This window comes from Canis lupus, chromosome 5, assembly GCF_048164855.1.
Source record: "Canis lupus baileyi chromosome 5, mCanLup2.hap1, whole genome shotgun sequence".
NCBI classification, from domain to species: Eukaryota; Metazoa; Chordata; class Mammalia; order Carnivora; family Canidae; genus Canis; species Canis lupus.
Window position 1 is genome coordinate 70,171,608 of NC_132842.1, and position 20,019 is coordinate 70,191,626.

Here is a 20,019-nt window from a genome sequence, read left to right on the forward strand (position 1 = left end):
TTTAAGACAAGCATTTTGGCTGCTCCATGAAGAAAATAGGAGAAAGAACAAAAGCAGGGACATTGATTGGGAGGCTACTGCAATGATCCAGGCCACACATGACAGAGTCTTGGACTACGGTGATAGCGCAAACAGGGAGAAAAGAGCAGATGTGGGTCTACTTTTGAAGTCGAGCAAATGGAGGTGGGAAAACATTTGGAGAGACAGAGGCCACACTAGAACAGTCTTAGGTTTTGGCCTGAGAGACTGGGTGAATTTTCTGGGATAAAAGAGGGGAATACGTTTTGAGGAAAATAACAAAGAGAACCCTTACATGAGGCTGGCTGGAATATAGCACAGTAACAATACCAAATGCCAAGGTGAAGTTGGGTCATATGTGAAAGGTCTCGAGGGCCAGAATGAAGACGTTGGGCCTTTTTTGTAGGTGCAGATGGAGTCGTTGTAGCCTCTGTCCAGCCAGCAGGTAGCATGATGAGCACAGTGATTTTGAAAAGTGCCTGGCTAGATAGATAGATAGATGGTCTGGAATGGATAACACCTCGTAACACCTTATTCACTTATCGATTAAAAAAAAAAAAACAACAACAAAACCGTGCCAGGCACTCTCCTAGGTACATGGGATAGGACAAGAAAAACCACATACCTATGCCCACGTGTAAGAGCTTAACCCCTTAGTCAAGTAAGCATGCAAACAAGTGCAGAGCCTGAACCATGAGCAAGCAAGTACATGACTCTACGTGGTCACTCAGTGACAGAACTGGACTGACTTGGGGGAACAGTCCAGACCTCCCCGCTGAGAACCCGGTAACCACTGACAGCAGCTCTAGGCCACCTCTGCCCCCGCCCACTGTGAACCAGGGCAAGTCGCTGCCTCTCCGGACCACAGTATCGCTGTTTTACGAAGAGAGCCCAGATGATCTAATTTTCCTCCCACTCTGGTGGCCGGGGGTTTTCCTCCCCAAAGACCACGGGTCTCACTCCAAAGCTACTAACTGGCACGTGGTGTCCTGACATTAGCGCGAGGTACTCCCGCCGTTGCCTCCCCCCTGTCCAAGAGGCCTCTGTCTGTTCCGGTCGTCACGGCAACCGCCCGGGCCCTCCTCCGGCGGGCGCGGGCGGAAACTTCCCGTGACGACTGCAAGCACCCGCTACCAGGCGCCCCATTTGCCAGGTTAAAACATGGCCACCGCCGCAACACCCGACTCCAGTTTCTCGCTGAATACCCGGGCCTGAGCAGCCCCGGAGCCCACGCCAGGGCAGGAAAGGGAAGAACGGCCCCGCCCGCAGGCTGGCAGGGTTTCCGGAAACCCTCACGCCTTCCTTAGCACCCCGGCCTCTCCCCAGGCACCCGACCACCGCCCTAGAACGTCACTTCCGTCGGTCCCGGCGTCCCGGATTGACGGCGGCGGCCACCCAATCACAAGCGGGCCCACCCCCGGCCCGGGCGGGGCAGGCTTAGGGCCGGGAAGCCCCGCCCCTCGCCGACGTGTGACGTCGAGTCGCCATGGCCAGCTACCCGTACGGGCAGGTGAGTGTGCGGGGGGGCGGGCGATTCCAGGTAGGGGCTTCGCCGAGTCCAGGCCCAGGCGCCGCCTCGCCTTGTCCGGGCGTTCTCCGCGCCCTTCCTACGCGGAGGCCGGCGTCGGCGAGGTCTCGCGCGCCAGGGAAGGCGAAAGGCTGCTCGGTCGCGCCTGTCTCACGTCACGCAGGACTGCGGGTCTGGGAGGTCGCGTCGCGCCCCCTCTGACGTCGCGCCCGTGAGGATTTGGGGACCTTGGACCCCACGTAATCAGGCGAGGCTCTGATTACCTCCTCGGGGCTCCCGGGGGGCTGCCGACGGGCTCACACGCGCCAGCAGAACTGAGACAACTGGTTGCGCCTGCCACGTTCGGGGCGTCGGATAAAAATACACCCCTGACGTACTGCGTGCGAAGAATCGGGAGAATCTTGATTGACCCGCTTCTGCGGGTCCCACGAGTGACCTTGCTCGTTTAGGCTGACCCCTCCGTTTCATGCATGGGAACAGTGAAACCCAGAGAAGACGCAGAACTTACCCGAGGCCCCCGGGCGGGCAGCGGAACCCGGAAGCTGTCGGCACAGGCCTCTTACCCCCTCCCCAGCCCATTTCGATCCAGCCAAGAGCACCACAGCCAGGGGATTCTGTGACCAGAAGCCTCTGTTGGATGACGGATCGGTAGAGTGGTTAAGTTCAGCCTGGAGTCAGCAGGTTCACCCCTTGGCCCCACCTCTTAAATAGTTAGGAGCCGTTAAGCAAGGTATTTTGCTTCTGTGAGCCTGTTTCCCCGTCCATAAAATAGGGCCCAATAAATAGGGTCTACTTGAGAGAGCTGTCGTGAATAGCAAGCTGTCATGCTTGTAAAGCATTTGGTACTTCTAAGAGTCTAACAGTATTTTAGTATTTGGATTTTTTTTTTTTTTCAAGACTCCTAGGTCAGTGCCAGGAGGGTCCTCAAAATAGTCCCTTTATTTTAAGAAACTGAAGCCCAGAGAGGCTCCTGAGTTGCCCAAGATCATACTAATTTAGGAGGTAAAACCCATGCAGGGGGGATGCCTGGGTGGCTCAGTGGTTGAACGTCTGTCTGCCTTTGGCTCAGGGTGTGATCCTGGAGACCTGGGATTGAGTCCCAGGTCGGGCTCCCTGCATGGGGCCTGCTTCTCTCTCTGCCTGGGTCTCTGCCTCTCTGTGTCTCTCATGAATAAATAAATTAAATATTTAAAAACCCATGCAGGGAAAATTGGAAAATAAAATTATATGGGATATTAGCAATCAACTGAGTATAGTCCCATGCCAAAAGAGAGGTGAGGGAGTACAGCCCTGTATGGCTTTTGTACACAGTATTTGAACCTTTTTAATCTCAGTGATGAAGGTCCTGTAAGCATGCTAGCAGAGATTATTGTCCCAAGGTTATTGCTGAGGAAGGAGCCCAAAGAGGTTAAGTGGCTTGCTCCTTTTCGTTGCATTTTTAGCAGAGGTAGAAAAAAAAAGCTGATGTTAAGAGGAATAATCTAGCAGGGCTTCCAAAGCTCCATTCCATTGGTTGGGTCTTACGAAATGTTAATAGGTATTGCTAATAGAGGAGGATTCTGTGGTTAAATAAGTTTGGGAGATACTCCATGAAATACTCCATGAATAAGTTTGTTCAACACGGGGCATCTCAGAATTCTTAATTTGTCAATATGCTTTTGTAAATCTGCCATTGAGGGATAGAATATGCAGTATTTTTAAACTTATTTAACTGTGGAACTACCTCCCACTCCCAACTCCCCTTTTTAAAAAATTTCTGGTCATTTTTTGGTACAGCTACTATCTTGGGGGAACACAGTTTGGGAAAACATTGCTATGGTGCGTTGTTTTTTAGTGGATGGTCTGTGTCAGAATCACCAGGAAGTTTGTTTAGAAAGCACACCTTTGGGGATACCTGGGTGACACAGTCAACTGAGCATCTGACCTGGTGTCAGCTCAGGTCATGATCTCAGGGTTGTGAGATTGAGCCCTGCATCAGGTTCTGCACTCTGCACAGAGATTGCTTGGGATTCTCTCTCCCTTCCCCTCTGTACCTGCCTGCTATGCTCTCTCCTTTCTCTCTCTCTCTCTTTCTCTTTCTCTCAAATAAAATAAAATAAAATAAAAAGGCACACTTTTGGGTTCTACCTCAGACCTATTCCATACCCAGGAAGGGCCCAGGAATCTACATCTTAATAAGTTTCTGGAGGTATTTTGTAAGCATCTTAGAGGCAGTAACATGGAAATTAAGAGCCTAAGCTTCCAGGTTGGATACAACTGGGCTAGAATCCTAATTCTAGCACTTAATAGTTATATGCCCTTGGACAAACCATCTAAGGGCTCTGACCATCAGTTTGCTCACCTTTAAGAAGGGAGGAATAATACTTCATAGGGCTGAAATGAAGACAAACTGTGATAAAGCTTGCAGTGAGCTTGGCACTGTGCTGATACCAAGTGTGTGCCAGTGCCTGGTGGTGGCTCTTGCTGCTGGAATCACTGTTAGGCCACATGGCCTGGGCTTCTGCTCAGAGTGAAATTCTGAAAAAGAGCATGGAGAGAACAATGTCTAGAATAGAAGAAATGCTTTTATCCCCCCCATCATACCCTGTCCACCTGTCCAACTCCTGGTCCAAGGTATTCCAACAAAATACCTGGTGGTTTTATTTGCTATTTATTTATTTATTTATTTTTTAATTTTTATTTATTTATTTATTTATTTTTAATGATAGTCACACAGAGAGAGAGAGAGGCAGAGACACAGGCAGAGGGAGAAGCAGGCTCCATGCACCGGGAGCCCGACGTGGGATTCGATCCCGGGTCTCCAGGATCGCGCCCTGGGCCAAAGGCAGGCGCTAAACCGCTGCGCCACCCAGGGATCCCCACCTGGCGGTTTTAAAGCATACAAAGGCTTAGTGCCACCTCCCCTCTGCCCAGAACATAGCAGGATTCCAATAAACTCTAATCTTCTGCTGCCTCCAGCCCTGGGGCCCTTGAGCATGGACTGGGTGTTGGAGTAGTGAAACTCAATTACCCTTTGGTCCTGGGTGGTGGGGGCAGTTTGATGGGTTTCAGTGATTGAGAGTTTGGTGTCTGAGACTGAGAGATTTGCCTTCACATTCCTGCTCTGTCATTTCCTGGCAGAAATTTCTTGCCAAAGTCCAAGGCTCAGTTTCCCCTTCTTTAAAATGGGGTCATAAGAGTACCTACCTCAAGAGTTATTAAAGGAGGTAATTCGTGTAAAGTGTTTGGCATGGCATTTGGCATGTAGTAAATACTCCAAGGAAAGAGCAATACAAATAGATGACTTGTGGAATCAGTGTGATAAGCATTAAATGGGAGTGAGTGTAAGGTACTAGAATGGCACAGGAGGGATGCCTAACTAAGTCTGGGTGGGAGGAAGTCTTCTTAAAGGAGGTGACATTGAAGCCAAAAGCTGAGTCACCAGTATGTGTTAGCTGAGTCAAGAAAGTAGAGGGAATAGCATGCACAAAGGTCAGCAGACGAGAGTCCAGTATTTGGGAGGAATTTCAAGAGATCAATATACCGTGAAGAAGGGGGAAGGACTAAGAAATGGGACCAGAAAGCTAAGCAAGGACTAGATCCTCAAGGACTTTGCACGCCTTTTGAGGGAGGCTGGACTTCATCCTGATTAATGAGGGAGCTGTAGAGGGAGCCGTAGAAGAGTCTTCTGTCATTTGTGCTTCGGAGCTGGTACCTTGGGGCCACTGGGAGACTGGACTGAAACAGGAGACACTTGAGGCAGGGAGACTGGTTTCAAAGCCGTTGAAGTACCCCCTTGGTTAGAGAGAACGTCGGGCTGGCAAAGAGAAGCATTTGGGAGGTAGGATTGGGAAAACTTGATCCCTAATTGGGCTGATGGAGGGGACGAAAGAGGAGGTCCCAGGAGGGCACTAGGGCTTCAGGTGTGGGGGACTGAGGACAGAGGGGAGGGGTAGGTTTGGAGGGAAGGTCCAGGAGGTTGTTGGATACGTGCGTCTACAGCCCGGGAGAGATGAAGCTGGACAGAACATGTTTGGAGTGTCAGCACAGGGCCGTAATTGAAGGCTTGGGAGAGCTCTTGGCCCACTGTTTATTTGCTGCAGGTTTCTGGCCTTTAAATATTTTAGGAGGCTCTGCTGGTGAATGCCCAAACCACTCCTGTCATCTTGATTGTTTAACCCCTTAATATGTGCTTTAGCCTCCTCTGGCCGACACTTATGGGGCAGCCCCAGAGCACAGGCCTCTTTTTGCAAGACAGCTTACTCCCTTCCCCATCAGGACTCCGCATGGACCAACCTTTGATATCTCTGAATTTCACGAGCGTTTTGGGATGAACCCTCAGAGCCAAAGGAAGATATAGAACTTCCTGAGTGGGTTATCTAGGAGAAGGTGAGCTCCCCACCACTTGCAGGAATGCAAACAGATCCAAAATGATGCTGCATCATCTCCCTAGAGGTTGGACTGGAGGCTTTTTGAGATCTCTTCTAGTACCATGCCTCTCAAATCAGGTCTAGGTGCTGGGGTGAAAAAAGAGTAAGATTCTTCTGAGTCTCCCTGATTTCTGGGCTTGAATCATCTTCCAGCCCTTCCCCCTTCGGCCTTGTCCACTGTAGGAATCCATCATATTGAGGACAATCCCTGTTCAGTCACAATTGAGAGAACAACAGAAGGTAGTAGGGTAGAGGCCCTGTTTTGAATCCCAACTCACCAGTTCTAGCTGTGTCATCACAGGCACACTAGTAAACCCTATACCTTAATTTTCTCATGAGTAACATGGGAGTAATAGCACTTCCTTCGCAGGACTCAGTTCAGGGGGAGCCAGCTGAACCGCAAGCACCTTGCAGAGCCTCAGGAAAATGTTAATTGCCCCTTCCCCCACCGGCCCCAGTATATCAAATATAGTTTATGTGCAATCAATAAAGACCTAAGGAGGGGCGCCTGGCTGGCCCAGTCAGCGGAGCATGTGGAGCATGCGACTCTTGATCATGGGGTTGCGTCCGAGACCCATGTTGTGTGTAGAGATTACTTGAGAATAAAATCTTGAGGGCAAAAAAAGACCTAGGGATAGTTTTCTGTGTTGCTCCAGAACCATGATTGCTGCACTCTTCCTGCCTGTCTTCCTTCCTTCCCCCCTCTCCCTCCCTCAATCTTGTGTTGATCAACACGAAATGCCCTTGGGAAAAATCTCAGAAGGGTTGGCAGCGAGGAGTAGCATAAAAGAACAGGGAGTCAGGGACTCCAGTTTTTGTGTCTGGTTGAGACGTTCACGAACAACTCAGTGACCCTGGGAACCATCGTCCCCAGACTTCCTCCCCGGTCTGGGTTCTGCCTCAGATGGTGGCTCCGCTTCATCTGTGCATGCTGGATACCTGAGTCATTCTGAATGCTTCCCTTTCCTCCCCCCTCCATCTCTTTCCTAATCGAATTAGCTATCAAGTCATGTCTAGCCTATCTCTGAAATAGCTTCAGAATCCATCCTGCCCTCTCCATGTCTAAGTCCGCTGTCTGGTTCAAGCCCTGCCTGCCTAGCACCTGGGCTGCTGCCTCCCCCGCTAGCTCATCCTCCGCCCCGCTGCTGGTTAATTCTCTAAACAGGGCTCTGATCACGTTCCTCCTCTATTGGGAACCCTTCTATGGCGCTCTGTTTCCTCAGGCATAAAGCCCAAACTCTTCAGAGCGGTATTCATCTGTTCAAATATTTATGGAGGCTTGCAGGTGCCAGGCACTGTGCTGGAGCCTGGGTGCCCTGATGAATGGGGCCCAGTGTCTGGCCTTGGGGTGCCCACTGTTGCACGGAGGAGACACAGACAGATAGAAGGTCCTCTAAGACACTGGTAACTCACCCTACTGACCGAGATGCGGCAGGAGGGGAGCTTGGTCAAGGAGTGTGGAAAGAGTCTGCCTTTCTGAGTTCACCTTGCATTCCTGCCCCCACCCTTGGTCTTCAGCCATTTCCCCCCATCTCTCTGGGCTCACTCACAGGTCTGTGCCCGTCTTCTCCCTCCTGTCTGGAATGTCCTTTCCTGCTCTCCTTTTGGGGAATACCTGGGCATCCTTCAAGGCCAGCTTCAGTATCACTCCTGCCTCCTCCAGGAAGCCTTCCTTGACCCACTTCATGCATTTCTTCATTTGATTGCTCATTTGTCACTCAAAAAAAAGAACAAATTCCTGTCTGTGCCTCCTTAATAGCATTTAAGTAGAGTTTGGTGGCACCAACCGAACTGTGTCTTAATCACTGATGGGACCCTCAGGGACAGGCCCTATTTAGTTTTGCACCCCTGCCTAGTACGGCACACTCTATAAGTGCTTGCCGGATGAAGTCCTTGGAGTCGTGTGCCTCAGTTTCTTCCTCTGAAAAGCAACCGACTAATACCTTCCTTTGTTCTGTTAGGGGACTGTTGGCATTTGTGCGTTTGTCAAAGTGCTCTGTGAAACGTAGTGCTGAGGGTTCTAACACAGGACAGATAGGAAAGGATTTAGCTGCTGCCAGACTGCACCAAACCGAGCAGGTCCCTGGAATGTGTGACAGTGACAGGGTCAGAAGACCTGCCAGTAGCACCTGCTTTGTTGGTCTGGGGGCATTTCCCAGGGGGAAGGCCTGTGCCTCAGGTGCCCTAGGCCAGGGACAGTTTATAGCTTTGTTCACTGGGCTGGTTGCTGAGCAGTTGCTTTTTGGCTTGGGGTCGGCTTGTTCTTTGGGTGTGCCCAGGCTCTGCAGGGCCCCCACCCCTTTCTCCATCCAGCATGGGAGTCCGGTGCCCTGCTGCTTAAGGAACCGGCACTGTAGCTCAGGGCAGTGGGAGTACCGAGCCCTCGGGTGTGGTGGGGGGGTGGTCTGGCTCCACCTCTGCCTCCAGCTCCAAGTGATCTGAACAAGACCCTTTCCCTCTTAGTTTCCCCATCCAGATCCTGAAAGGGTTAGGCTAGACGGCCCCCTCCCGGGCACCCTCCCATCACACTGCTCCAGCTCTCTTGGAATCTCTTTCATTCTTTTCATCCCAGCTTAAAGCTGCTTTCTCATGGAAACTCCCTCCATCACCCTCTTTGCTTTCTGGTTCATGGCGCAGGCTTGTGTGTCCACTTGAAACACCTGGTTCCTTATGCTGTTTTGTTAGATGTTAATGGAGAGTGTTTCTGTGCTTCTGCAGTTCATTGGAAGCTCCTTCAGACCGTTTCACACCTTTATACGCCACCCCCCTCCAAGATTTTACCTGCTCCAGGGCTTGGCTGAGGATGATGAATATGATAAAAACAGCAGCCAAGATTTATAGATCATTTGCTCTATGCCAGGCACTGTTGTAAGAACTTGTTTTCTCACATCAGTGGTTTTCAGACTGTCTCTTGAGTCACTGTGGGGCGTTTACAGAGCTCCCTGAGGATCTAACAAAGGCGGGCCCTGTGTGGTTGGGGCTATGAAACCCCCACCGTGCTTCAACCAAAGCCACTTTTATCAGTTTTTTAAAGTTTTATCAAAAGAGTCTTTAGCTAAAAGTTAGACTGGCAAGGTTCTGCTGCATTTATTTCTTGTAATCAGCAGAGTGATGCAGTGAGGGAGAGATTATTGTATTTTATTTGTGAGGGAGCAGGCACAGAGATTGAGCCCGGGGCCCCCAGCGAGAACTCAGCTGGTGAGTGCAGTTTTGAATTGAGATTGGTCTGTGACTTCACTGTAAAGAAGTCTTGCTGCCAGCTCTAGCGGCTTCCAGGGCAGCAGAGCTCCCAGCATGCCCAGTGGGGAAGGTGGAGGGAAGGACCTGAAGCCTCCCTTCCTTCAACCAGCAGACCTCCTTTAAGATGAAGTATAAGTTCGGCCTCAGGCCTCAGCCTTGAGGGCAAGTGTCCCAGACGCTGTCAAACACAATAAAGAGGGCAGCCCCCATGGTGGCTCAGCAGTTCAGCCCAGGGCCTGATCCTGGAGATCAAGGATCGAGTCCCACGTCCGGCATCCCTGCATGGAGCCTGCTTCTCCCTCTGCCTGTGTCTCTGTCTCTGTATGTGTGTGTGTGTGTCTCTCATAAATAAATAAAATCTTAAAAAAAAAAAAAAAAAAAAAAACAACAACTCCACAATAAAGAGAGCAAGTCCAGGCTCTCAGCAGTTGGGCTACTAGTGTGCCTTATAGGTTTATCTAGAACAAGTCTAGGTGGTACCTCCTCAGAGCTGGGCCCTGCTGCTCCCTGGACCTCTGAGCCCAGCCCGTGTGCAGCTGTGTTGGGGCTGTGCTCTGTGCTCAGAGCCATGAACACTGAGTGTGGGGCTCCCTGGCTAGTGGTGTGGGGACAAGGACAAGAGAGGGAGCGACCCCTTGTACGTGCTAATGTACAGATGGCCTGGGTCCTGGCCACGACCCCTCCCTCCACACAGTCTATCTGCGATTTTTCTGGACTGGAGTCTCCTCCTGTGTCAGAGCGCTTCATGTGTCTGGTCTCATTTCATTCACATGCCAACCTGGGAGTTAGGCACTATTATTCCCATTTAAGAGAATAAGAACAAAGGATATGGAGGCTTCGAGATGGCAAGTCATTAGTCTGGTTAGGAAGTGGCAAAACTGGAACTCACACTGGTCCTTTTCGACTCTCACTGTTGCCACTATGGTGCCTGAGGATCAGGGGACTCCCCTGCCTGTCTCACAGAGTCATGAGTGAGAAGGGGAAATGCTTTTGTATCTCGAGCTGTTGGAAGATAAGGAAGACATGCTGGAGATGAGCCCGTGCAATGGATATAGTGTTCATGATTGAAGAGGGTCAGGGTGTGTGTGATGGAGATTGCATTTGCACTATGCATTGTCCAGATGGAGATGGAAGTAGCACGGGGTGAGGATCTGGGATTTTGATTCATATGCTTCCTCATTCATTCAGTAAATATTTACTGAGCATCCATTCAGCGCTGGGGGCTAGGGACAAAACAGCAAACCAGACATGATCCCAGGCCATCACAGAGCCTCTTGATATGATGGAAAGGGGAGCTAGGAGGGCAGGATTCCAGCCCTTCCCCACAGGTCATTGGTGGTATGACCTTGGGTAGGTATTATTTTCTCTAGAAGGTTGTCCGTCTGAGCAATGACGTCATAATTCTAGCCCTGCCTACAGGATCAGTTGAAAGAGTGGCAGTAGCAATGGTTTGTGACTATAAAGTGCCATACTCTGGCTGGTTTCTGGCCTTCCCATTCTAACTAGTACTTTGTTCTTCTTGCAGGGCTGCCCAGGAGGTGGAGGACAAGCACCCGGAGCCCCTCCGGGTAGCTACTACCCCGGACCCCCCCATGGTGGAGGACAGTATGGCAGTGGGGTACCCCCAGGTGGTGGCTATGGAGGGGGTCCTGCCCCCGGAGGGCCTTATGGACCACCAGCTGGTGGGGGACCCTATGGGGGGCTCCCCTCTGGAACTCCAGGAGGACTATATGGTGGTGCGGCCCCGGGGGGCCCCTATGGTCAGCCACCTCCAAATTCCTACGGTGCCCAGCATCCTGGGCCTTATGGACAGGGACCTCCTCCAGGTAAGTAAGGATCTTGGACTCCAGGTGCCTCTGACTATGCTGGGTTATCCAGGGCCCATCCTTGCCCTTCCTGTGGGTACGCAGGCAGCCTGGTCACTGGCACCCTAGCATCTTGCCTGTATCTCCAGCTTGCATCAGCAGAACCAGAAGTCTGCTAGTTAGCTTTGCTGTGGTAACAACTCCAGAATCACTTCGGCTTACAACAACAAACATTTATTTCTATTGCTTGCTCACACGCACTTACTCTTGCTTACGCGTCAGCAGCTGTGGATTTGGCTGCTGAGGTTCTGTGCCACGTGTCTTTTCTTTCCAGATCCAGGCGGAAGGAGAAGCCCTTATTTGGGATATGCTGTTCTGGTGGCAAGAAAAACCGGGAGGGCTAGGAGGAATGCACAATGTCTCTTAAAAGCTTCTGTGCTGAAGTACTTCCACTCATATGCTGTTGGCCAAACCACATCTCTTGGTCAAGCCTGACACGAGTAGGATGGAAGTGGATGTTCCTCTCGTGCAGGGGCTCTGCAAGCCACCAGGCAGGGGAGAGGATGTACAGTGCTCTTATGGGGTTGGGGGGAGGGCATGGATTAGCAAATAGTTGAAAGCGGTATACTGTGGGGGAGAACCCATTTCTGTGTGAGGGAGACTGGCCACTATATAGAAAGGCAAACATAGTTGCTGAGAGCCTGGGCTTTTGAGATTAGGCCACATACTGATCTGACCAAATTACCTGACCTCTTTATGTCTCAATGTCCACATCTGTAAAATGGGTGAATGCCACTACCTAACAAGATTATTAATAAGGATTTGATGAGAAGGGGCAGGTAAGCACTGGGTACAGTGGGAAGGGCTTAATATGCAATATTCTGTGGGAGGACTCATTCTGGGACATTCTCAGCGAAGAGGTATCGAGCATGTCATGTGATAGCACTTGTGGCAAGGGCCTCAACCCCGATTGATATATTGAGGCAGACAGGAGAATGATGGGATGCAGGGCAGGTAGAGAGCAGAGATGCTGAAGGTGAGGAATTGGATGAGGAGGGCGGGGTGGGGCAGGGGGCTTGGAGATTCAGTGGAGGCAGAGAGTCCTGGTAGAGGGCTTCAGGCTCAGTGAAAATGACAGAGTGACCTCAGCCAGGTCAGGGAAGGTGAGTGTCTAGATCCCTGTTTCCTCCCAAACTAATTTAGTCAGCCTCTTCACAGAATGCTTATTCCCGGGAGACCAAGCTTCTAGGCTGCGCGCTGGTGCACCTGCAGGGCCTCCCAGGAATGGCCCTGTGGGGAGGCTGCTGCATCTCAGCACGCATTCCTGGGCAGGTGGCCCTGAGGAAAGAGCTCACACCTCGGGGGTTCTAAACACAGTCAGTGGCATTGATCTTGTTAGAGCCCCGAGTTTCTGACTGTTTGCTTTCAGCTCAGCAGCTTCATGGTGAAGTTACTCATCCTTCTAAAATCTCGTCTGTGAGCTCTCATGAGGTCGCTGCAGGTAAAGGAGCCCCTGCCTGGGAGGCTCATCCCTTTGGGGCCTGAGGCTGGAGACCATGTCTGGGCTGTAGAGAGAGGAAAGCTGTCCCTCAGACTCTCAGCTGCTCACCGTATGCAGCTTCCCCTTGTGTGGCCACTGTGGCCTTTTCTCTGGTGCGGCTTATGTCTCCCTGCAGCAGTGCTGCTTAAAGCATGGCCCAGAGCTCACTTGCATGGGAGTCACCTGGAAGGCCCCACCTCAGCCCCCCTGGATGAGTCCAGGATCTAAAGTGCCAGCACCTTGCTCTATGATGAGACACATTTGCCCATTGGAGGTGCCCCACTGCCCTCAGGAAAGATCCTAAAGGTGCTCAAGACCCAGCCCCAATGCCTGCCACGGCCCCTCCCTGCCATCCACCTGAGTCCCATTTGTGTGCCTCTGAACACACCTTGCCCCTGCTGCCTGCCTGCCTTCTTCCCGTCGTAGCTCTTTTCTCCTCCTTTCAGATGGCCCTTCCTCTGGGAAGATGTGCCTGCATGCGGGGCCACGCCCTTTGCCAGAGCTCCATTTTGCTGTTCTCTCATTTACCCATCATATAGCTCTGGGAAGTAGGTCTGTTTTGGGAATAGGGGAAGCAGTACTCAGAAGACTAAATCATTTGTCTAAAGTCACACCAGCTAATGAGGATCAGTGCTCTTTGCTTCCAGAGCCTGGGCTTTGTCAGGCAAAATGCCTAGACCACATGTCCCAGAGACTCTGTCCCAGCGCCATGGCCCTCACTCCCTGTGGTACAGCTGCTGTTTCAGGAAGGGGTTTTGGGGCCTGCCTGGATTTCCCTTACACGGAGGTAGGACTAGGCCCTCAGTCAAGCAGACTGTTTTCTTCAGGCCTCGCCTTTGGGCCTAGGTGGTGGCTTTTGTGCTCCACCACAGCTGGTGGCTGCCTCTGATGCTGCTTTGTGGGAAGGAGCCCTCTGGGTGGCCAGTTCACTCTGTAGGCTCTCCAGTCCTGTATAGCTCTGGCTTTTCTCTAAGATAGGCCGGTATACTTCACTTTCATCTCCCACCCCTTTACCCTGCATGTCTTTCCAAATGAATGATACTTTCCCCCACCTTCTGAGAGACACACAAAGCTACTTGAACCACAACAGCGCCAGTAAGCAGTTAGATAGTACTTAGATTATACCAGATGCTGACTTCAAGATTTTCATATATTGTGTCTTCACAATAACCTGATGAAGTAGATGCTCCTGTTTCCTCATTTTACAGATAAGAAAACTGAAACAATTTAAATAAACCAAGGACACAAATAGGGGAGCTGGGCCTTAAGCCACGAGGCCAGCTGTGGCATGAATTGAGCACCTTCCCTGTCTGTGTCTGGCTCTGTGCTAGCCGTTGGGGACTCAGAAATGAGTTAGGGGGGCATCTTGCCATAGGTTGCTCCAACTCTAACCTGGAAGAGGGTAGAAGAAAACATGTACCCAGGTGATCAGAGCCATAGGAGAGAAGGTGTATAAAAGGAGAAGAAAAGGAAGCCTGTCCAGAGGTGGAAGAAGAGGGAAGGTTTTATGGAAGTAACAGCATTTTATTTGGGTCTTGCAGGGGGACAGGAAATGATGCAGAGATGAGGGAGAAGGGTTTCCATGGCAGGGAACAGGGAGTAAAGCCTCTGTGGTGAGAATAAGCAGGGATGGCTAAGAGTAAGACTAATGCTTCATCTGGGCTGGAACAGAGCTGAGAGGGGGACAGAGATGGAGCGGTAGGCAAGAGTGGACCACATTGCAGGGGGACTCGGAATGCTGTATTAAGGATGCTGGATTTTATTTTGTAGGTGGTGGGGAGTCTCAAAAGAGTTTTGAGTTGGGTTGGGGGGAATGGGTTAGAACCGAGCTGGATTTTAAAGATTACTTGGTAGCAAGTGAAGAGTGGTGGAGAATAGCCATAAGGATGATTTGGTTAGGCCTTTGGGGTTGTTACAACAGTCCACATGAGAGGTGTCTGAACTAGGGCAGGTGTGTAGGAGCGGGGAGGAGGTACAGAACTGGGCAGCTCTCTGGTTGCGTGGGGCTGAGGAGGTGACAGAAATGTCTGACACCTCCTCAGTGAGGCTTATGCATTGGAGCTGATGGGGAACAAGAAGAGATGGTGTTCTGTGGCCACATACACTCCCGTGGCTCCTGATAGAGTATGTCCACTGTCGCTGTGTTTGGGGAGTCAGACATGGATCAGACCTGGTTCCCACATCAGAGAGCCCCCTGCTGCTGCGACTCTCAAAATACCTGTTTCTGGGCTGTGCATGTTAACTGCTCAGCAAACATTTTTGGGTTCCCAGTCTGTGGGGAAGAGATAACCCTTCTTTTCCTAGCATTGTTAGTCACCTGGAAACTCCCTGTTCCTTAGAAACTTAAGATCAAAGAGAGAAATGACTGAAACACTGTAGGAAAATCCCAGCAGATTCACAGAATAGAAGCCAGATACAAATACTCATAGCGTTTACATCCAAGGTCCTCTTCCATCAGAGCAAGGCTGTTGGCTTGATGGAAGGCAGGGTAGGTGGACTTGTGAGGCTTTGTGGGTAAGGGATAACTGTCCCCAGGGAGGCACTGGGCCTGGTCCTCCCAGCATGTCTTTGGATTGGCCTTGAGACCTGCCTCTGACTCCTCTGGTTTGCATCCCTTTGTGCAGGTGGCATTCCTCCCAATGTGGATCCTGAGGCTTACTCCTGGTTCCAGTCAGTGGACTCCGATCACAGTGGCTACATCTCCATCAAGGAGCTGAAGCAGGCTCTGGTCAACTCCAACTGGTCCTCTTTCAATGACGAGACATGCCTCATGATGATTAGTAAGTCCTAGCCCTTCCCCATGGGCTTGGGGGGGGGGGAGAGCTCCCTACTATCTGACGGTGGGTGGGCAGCCATTTGGAGGAGAAATCTTTCAGGCAGGAATTTGGGTTCAAGGTGAAATCCTCTAGAAGGAGAGCTCTTTCCCTTTGATTTTTTTCTCAAGTTCCAGACCTTGTGGAGTCACAGGCTCACTTTTCCGCTCTGCAGAATGGGACTCCCTGCATTGGTGGCAGATGGCATGGAGGGAGTCAGCTGCCAGGCCTGCAGAGAAACTGCAGTTCTGGAAGGGCTAGGGCTGAGAGTGGCCCAGGTGGGGGCTGGTCCGCACTTGACGAGAGTATGTCTCAGGTCCAGGCATCTGGGCCCCAGGCCTGAGGTTCTGGGGAGTCTCCTACTCTGGCCCTCAGTCTCGAAGTTTTTCTTCCCTCCATTCCTTCTCTCCCCAAGACATGTTTGACAAGACGAAGTCAGGCCGCATCGACGTCTATGGTTTCTCAGCCCTGTGGAAGTTCATCCAGCAGTGGAAGAACCTCTTCCAGCAGTATGACCGGGACCGCTCAGGCTCCATTAGCCACACGGAACTGCAGCAAGGTGGGGACCATGGTAGGGACCCTGGACAGGCAAAGCTGGACTTCTTTGTTTGCTCTCTGTGACAGGGAAGGGGGTTCCTCTAGCTTCTGACTACCAGCTGTCCATGTGCTGTCCTCAACACAGGCCCACTCCGCATCCATTCTGTGATCTGGCTGGGGCACTGAGCCAAGATCCAGGGGAAGGGAGCACCTGGTTCCAGGATGAGGCCTGCACTCCCTTGTGATGGTCCTCCTGGCTCTGCTAGGTGAGACAGACCCAGCCGGAAAGGAGCCTCGGGGATGGGAACTCAGCAGCCCAGGGGACCTGGAAGTCAGCATGTGGGGCTCATGGGGCTCTTTCCTCTCTAGTTGCTAGCATAAAGAATGGAAAGAGCCCTGTATAGGGACTCAGAAAGGTGGTTTCTGTTGCCAGCTCTGCTAGAAGGCAGTTTCCTTCCCAACTCTGGGACCGAGATCACACTAAAAGTTGCAGTAGACCAAGATGACCTGAGGCCATAGCTCCAGGTCTGGTTCCAATACTGACTTGAGAAGATGGGTGGTTAGTGGGGTGATAAGAATCTGACGGGGAGCTTTGCCACCTGGGAGGGAGAAAGGGCTCTCCAGAGAACCCGGCCCCTTGCCCTGCCCACTTAGTGAGACTAAGTGGGGGTGGGGGTGAGCTCACCGTGGCTGCACCCATTGAGGGGAAAGGACATGACCTGTACTGATCACCTCCTCTTTTGCCCAGTCCCGTTACAGATATTGGTGAGAGTGATACTATCACAACAAAATTTATATTTACTGACTGCTTGTTGTGTCAACACAAGTAAGCACTTCATTCACTCTCCCCGTGTGATAGCTACTGTCTGTTCTTCCCCATTCTTAGGTGAGGGATCTCTTACTATTGCCCTTTTACAGATGAGAGAACCGAGGCCGAGTTTAGGCGACTTGCCTCAGGGCCACAGAGCAAAAGGGGAGCTTTTAGCCTGGGCTGGTAGATACACGGAGAGGAAGAAAGGAAGCCTCCCACCCAGGTGGAGGGACAGAGGAGCACGAAGGCTGTGACCTTGGAATTGCCCAGCAGCCTTTCCTAGGACATGATGATGATTTTATTTTTAACAAGTAACACTGAGTGCTTATTATGTATCAAGCACTATGCCAAGTGCTTCACAGAATAACCTCCTTTAATCCTTACTAGAACCTACAAACTAAGTCTCATCCTCATTTTAGAGATGATAAGATGGAGGATTAGCAAGGTTAAGCAACTTGCCCAAGGGGCTGTGTTGACTCCAGAGCAGGCCTATCATGTCTGCCTCTGGGCCACACTGCCTCTGATGTCTGCCCTGGGCAGGGGGCTCCCTGGGGGCTCAGGCTTCCTTCTCTAGTGCGGATGAGTCACAGATGAGCATGGCTAGCCCTCTGTCATTCTGGGATCCTATGGGCCTGATTAAACAGACAGTAATGGAGATTTGGAGAAAGGGATTGGGGCCTTCCAGCTAAGGGGAGCATCCAGAGAGAGCCCCTCTTGGGCTCCTGCCGTCTCTGACAGACCCCAGGGACTTCTGTCTCCTCTGTTCTGGTGCGTGTCTCCTCACAGTCCCCTGCACTGCCGTGCTCCCCAGAGCTGGCTGATGGCGGTGCTCAAGGCAAGGTTTTGTGTCTGCTCTGTGTGCCCCTCCTCTGCAGCTCTGTCCCAGATGGGCTACAACCTGAGCCCCCAGTTCACCCAGCTCCTGGTCTCCCGCTACTGCCCACGCTCCGCCAACCCTGCCATGCAGCTAGACCGCTTCATCCAGGTGTGCACCCAGCTGCAGGTGCTGACCGAGGCCTTCAGGGAGAAGGACACAGCCGTGCAGGGCAACATTCGGCTCAGCTTCGAGGACTTCGTCACCATGACAGCTTCTCGGATGCTATGATGCAGCCCATCTGGAGAGAGTGGGTGTACTGGGGACCTTTCCTGGCTCCTGAGGGTTGGAGAGGCATGTGGGCCTCTCCTCTTTTCCTGCCCCTCCTAGAAAAAGATCCTTGCCTGATGCAGCACTGTTTCCAAAGAGGGCTGGGAATCCCGTGTCACAGTCAACCAAATAACAGGGACCTGGGCTGAAGCCACACAGGTAGTGGCCTGACCTAAGAGAGGACTGGAAGCTGAATGTCCTTAGAGTCCTGAGTATCTAAATGGCCCAGCCTTATGCCAGGAGCAGGAGATGCCAGTCACTGCAGGGGAGTTAGTGTCTGGTCAGCTGGGCTCTAGCCTGTAGCTTTTCCTTCTGCGCCCTGACACCAGTGGTAGTCGTCATCAGCCTTTTGCTGTTAGCACTTGAGCTCCCTCACGCATCTCATCTTGTCAGATGAATCCAGTTTCTCCAAAGTGGAAGCTAACCAAGCATGAGAGAGGTTTGTCTGCAGGACCAAGCGGCTTGGATCCCACCAACCCCATGCCCCAAATCCATGTGTATTGACTTCTGGCTGCCTGGGTGCTGTCCTTGCTTGGGGAGCTCAGACAGCCTGCTCTCTGGGCATCCTTGGCCAGGCTCCCCTTCTGCAGCTTGGACCCCTCCTTTGCCCTCCATTCTCTGCTTGGCTCCAGTCCCCAGGGGACAGTTGCCACCTCCCACTGCCAATGCTCTTTTGTTATTTGTGATTTTTTTCTTTCGGGGCCAAAAGTTCAGTGAAACTGTAAGCTTCAATAAAAGGACAAAACTCTAGACTCTCACATGTCTCATCACACCTTCCTAGCTACAGAGACATCTGCATATCCATTTGGCCACTCATTTATTCTTTGTTCAGTGACCATTTAAGTACCTGCTGTATACACCACCACACCGTGTAGGAAGAAGCGTCTTAGGGGGACATGGCCCACATGGGGCTGGTCCCATTTACCAGGGTGGAGCTGAAGTGTAGGGGCGGGCCAGGTTCATGTGTTCTATCACCGTTTTAGGGCTGGCACTCTGGGCTACAGGCACCACCCCAAGCTTCACAGCATGGTCTTTTTTATTATCTCAAGCCCTACTTTTATCTTCCAGACAACTGCATTTATTAAATCATAACTTTCCCCCCTCTTTTTTATTAAGCACAGACATCTGTACTTGCTAGCTGGATCATTAGATCAGTGTGATAACCAGTCTACACCAAATGTCTATAGTGATCTAACAGAATTTCAATCAAAAGCTAAGACACCAGACATTGTGGTTTGTTGGAGGACCTTATCATGGGCAACAGTGTAATAATCCTGTTACTCTTGGGGATGAAGATAAGAAAGCTCTTCCTCCCTGCAGTGGAAGAAGGTGGGTGGGTGGTTGGGAGCAAGCAGCTCAGTGAGGCCCAGCAGGTGTGTTGGGTTGACCCAGTTCAGCCCTTCTGTCCTCTGGGCTGCTGTCAGCACGAACTTGGATGGAATCCAGTTCCCGAGGCCAACCTCCCCCCAGGGCTAGAATCCTCTCTCTTGCCCCATTGTGAGTCCTGCCTCTGTGTGACAGCTCAGTGCCCTTCCAGGAAGCAGGCTTCCTCTTTGACTAGCAGAAACTTCTTCCTGGTGGGATTCCAAATCCTGCCACTTTGAAAACCACCCATTGACTGTAGTTTTCTCTCTTGGGCCACCCCTTTCTGCATGCCACACCTCTGGATAACTGGAACCTGCCACCGTGTTTCCCCTAGGCCTCCTTTCTCTAGGCTGGGTAGTCTCCGGTTCTTCAGCAACTCTTCCCTGAGCATTGCTCCCCTTGGCCATCCTGGTCCTCTGAATTTTCTCCAGTTCATTTGAACTCCTCAAAGTAGAGGCCTCGGGCCCACTGTTGGACTGGATTCAGCCAGCAGAGTAGAGTAGAATGAAGGCCATTAGGCCATTAGGGGAAGCTTCTGTCATTTCTTTGTTTCTATTGAGCTAAGTGTCTACTGAAATCTGTCTCTAGAATGGTCCCAATTATAGTCTTAGCCTTGTGCTCAGCTGGGGCTCCTTAGCCGGGAGCCCCTTAGCTAAGGAGCCCCGGACTTGGGTTGGTCCTTGTGGGTATGGTTGGTTCTGAGCTTGGGAGCCAGCCCTCACACATGGTTCTGCCCCCTGCACCTCCAAGCCCAGCTACACAAAACTTCACAAACAGCTTTGGATCACAAGACCAAGAGAGTGAGGAAG

At 51.6% G+C, this 20,019-nt stretch overlaps 1 protein-coding gene and 1 long non-coding RNA gene across 3 annotated transcripts in view; one reads left to right on the plus strand and one right to left on the minus strand.

The window, feature by feature from the left end:
- The window catches only part of LOC140634031 (uncharacterized), a 21,010-nt gene extending 18,659 nt beyond the window's left edge, over positions 1 to 2,351 (minus strand). For both annotated transcript variants that reach the window (XR_012031595.1, XR_012031594.1), the window contains exon 1: positions 2,055 to 2,351. This is a non-coding gene — a long non-coding RNA (uncharacterized lncRNA). The remainder of the gene's footprint in view (positions 1 to 2,054) is intronic.
- Positions 1,372 to 18,603, plus strand: PEF1 (penta-EF-hand domain containing 1). Its single transcript, XM_072827385.1, has 5 exons — positions 1,372 to 1,528; positions 10,721 to 11,021; positions 15,165 to 15,320; positions 15,769 to 15,912; positions 17,577 to 18,603. Exons 1-5 carry the CDS (start codon positions 1,505 to 1,507, stop codon positions 17,804 to 17,806), a joined length of 855 nt encoding a protein of 284 aa, XP_072683486.1. The 5' UTR covers positions 1,372 to 1,504; the 3' UTR covers positions 17,807 to 18,603.
- The last annotated feature ends 1,416 nt before the right edge of the window (positions 18,604 to 20,019 follow it).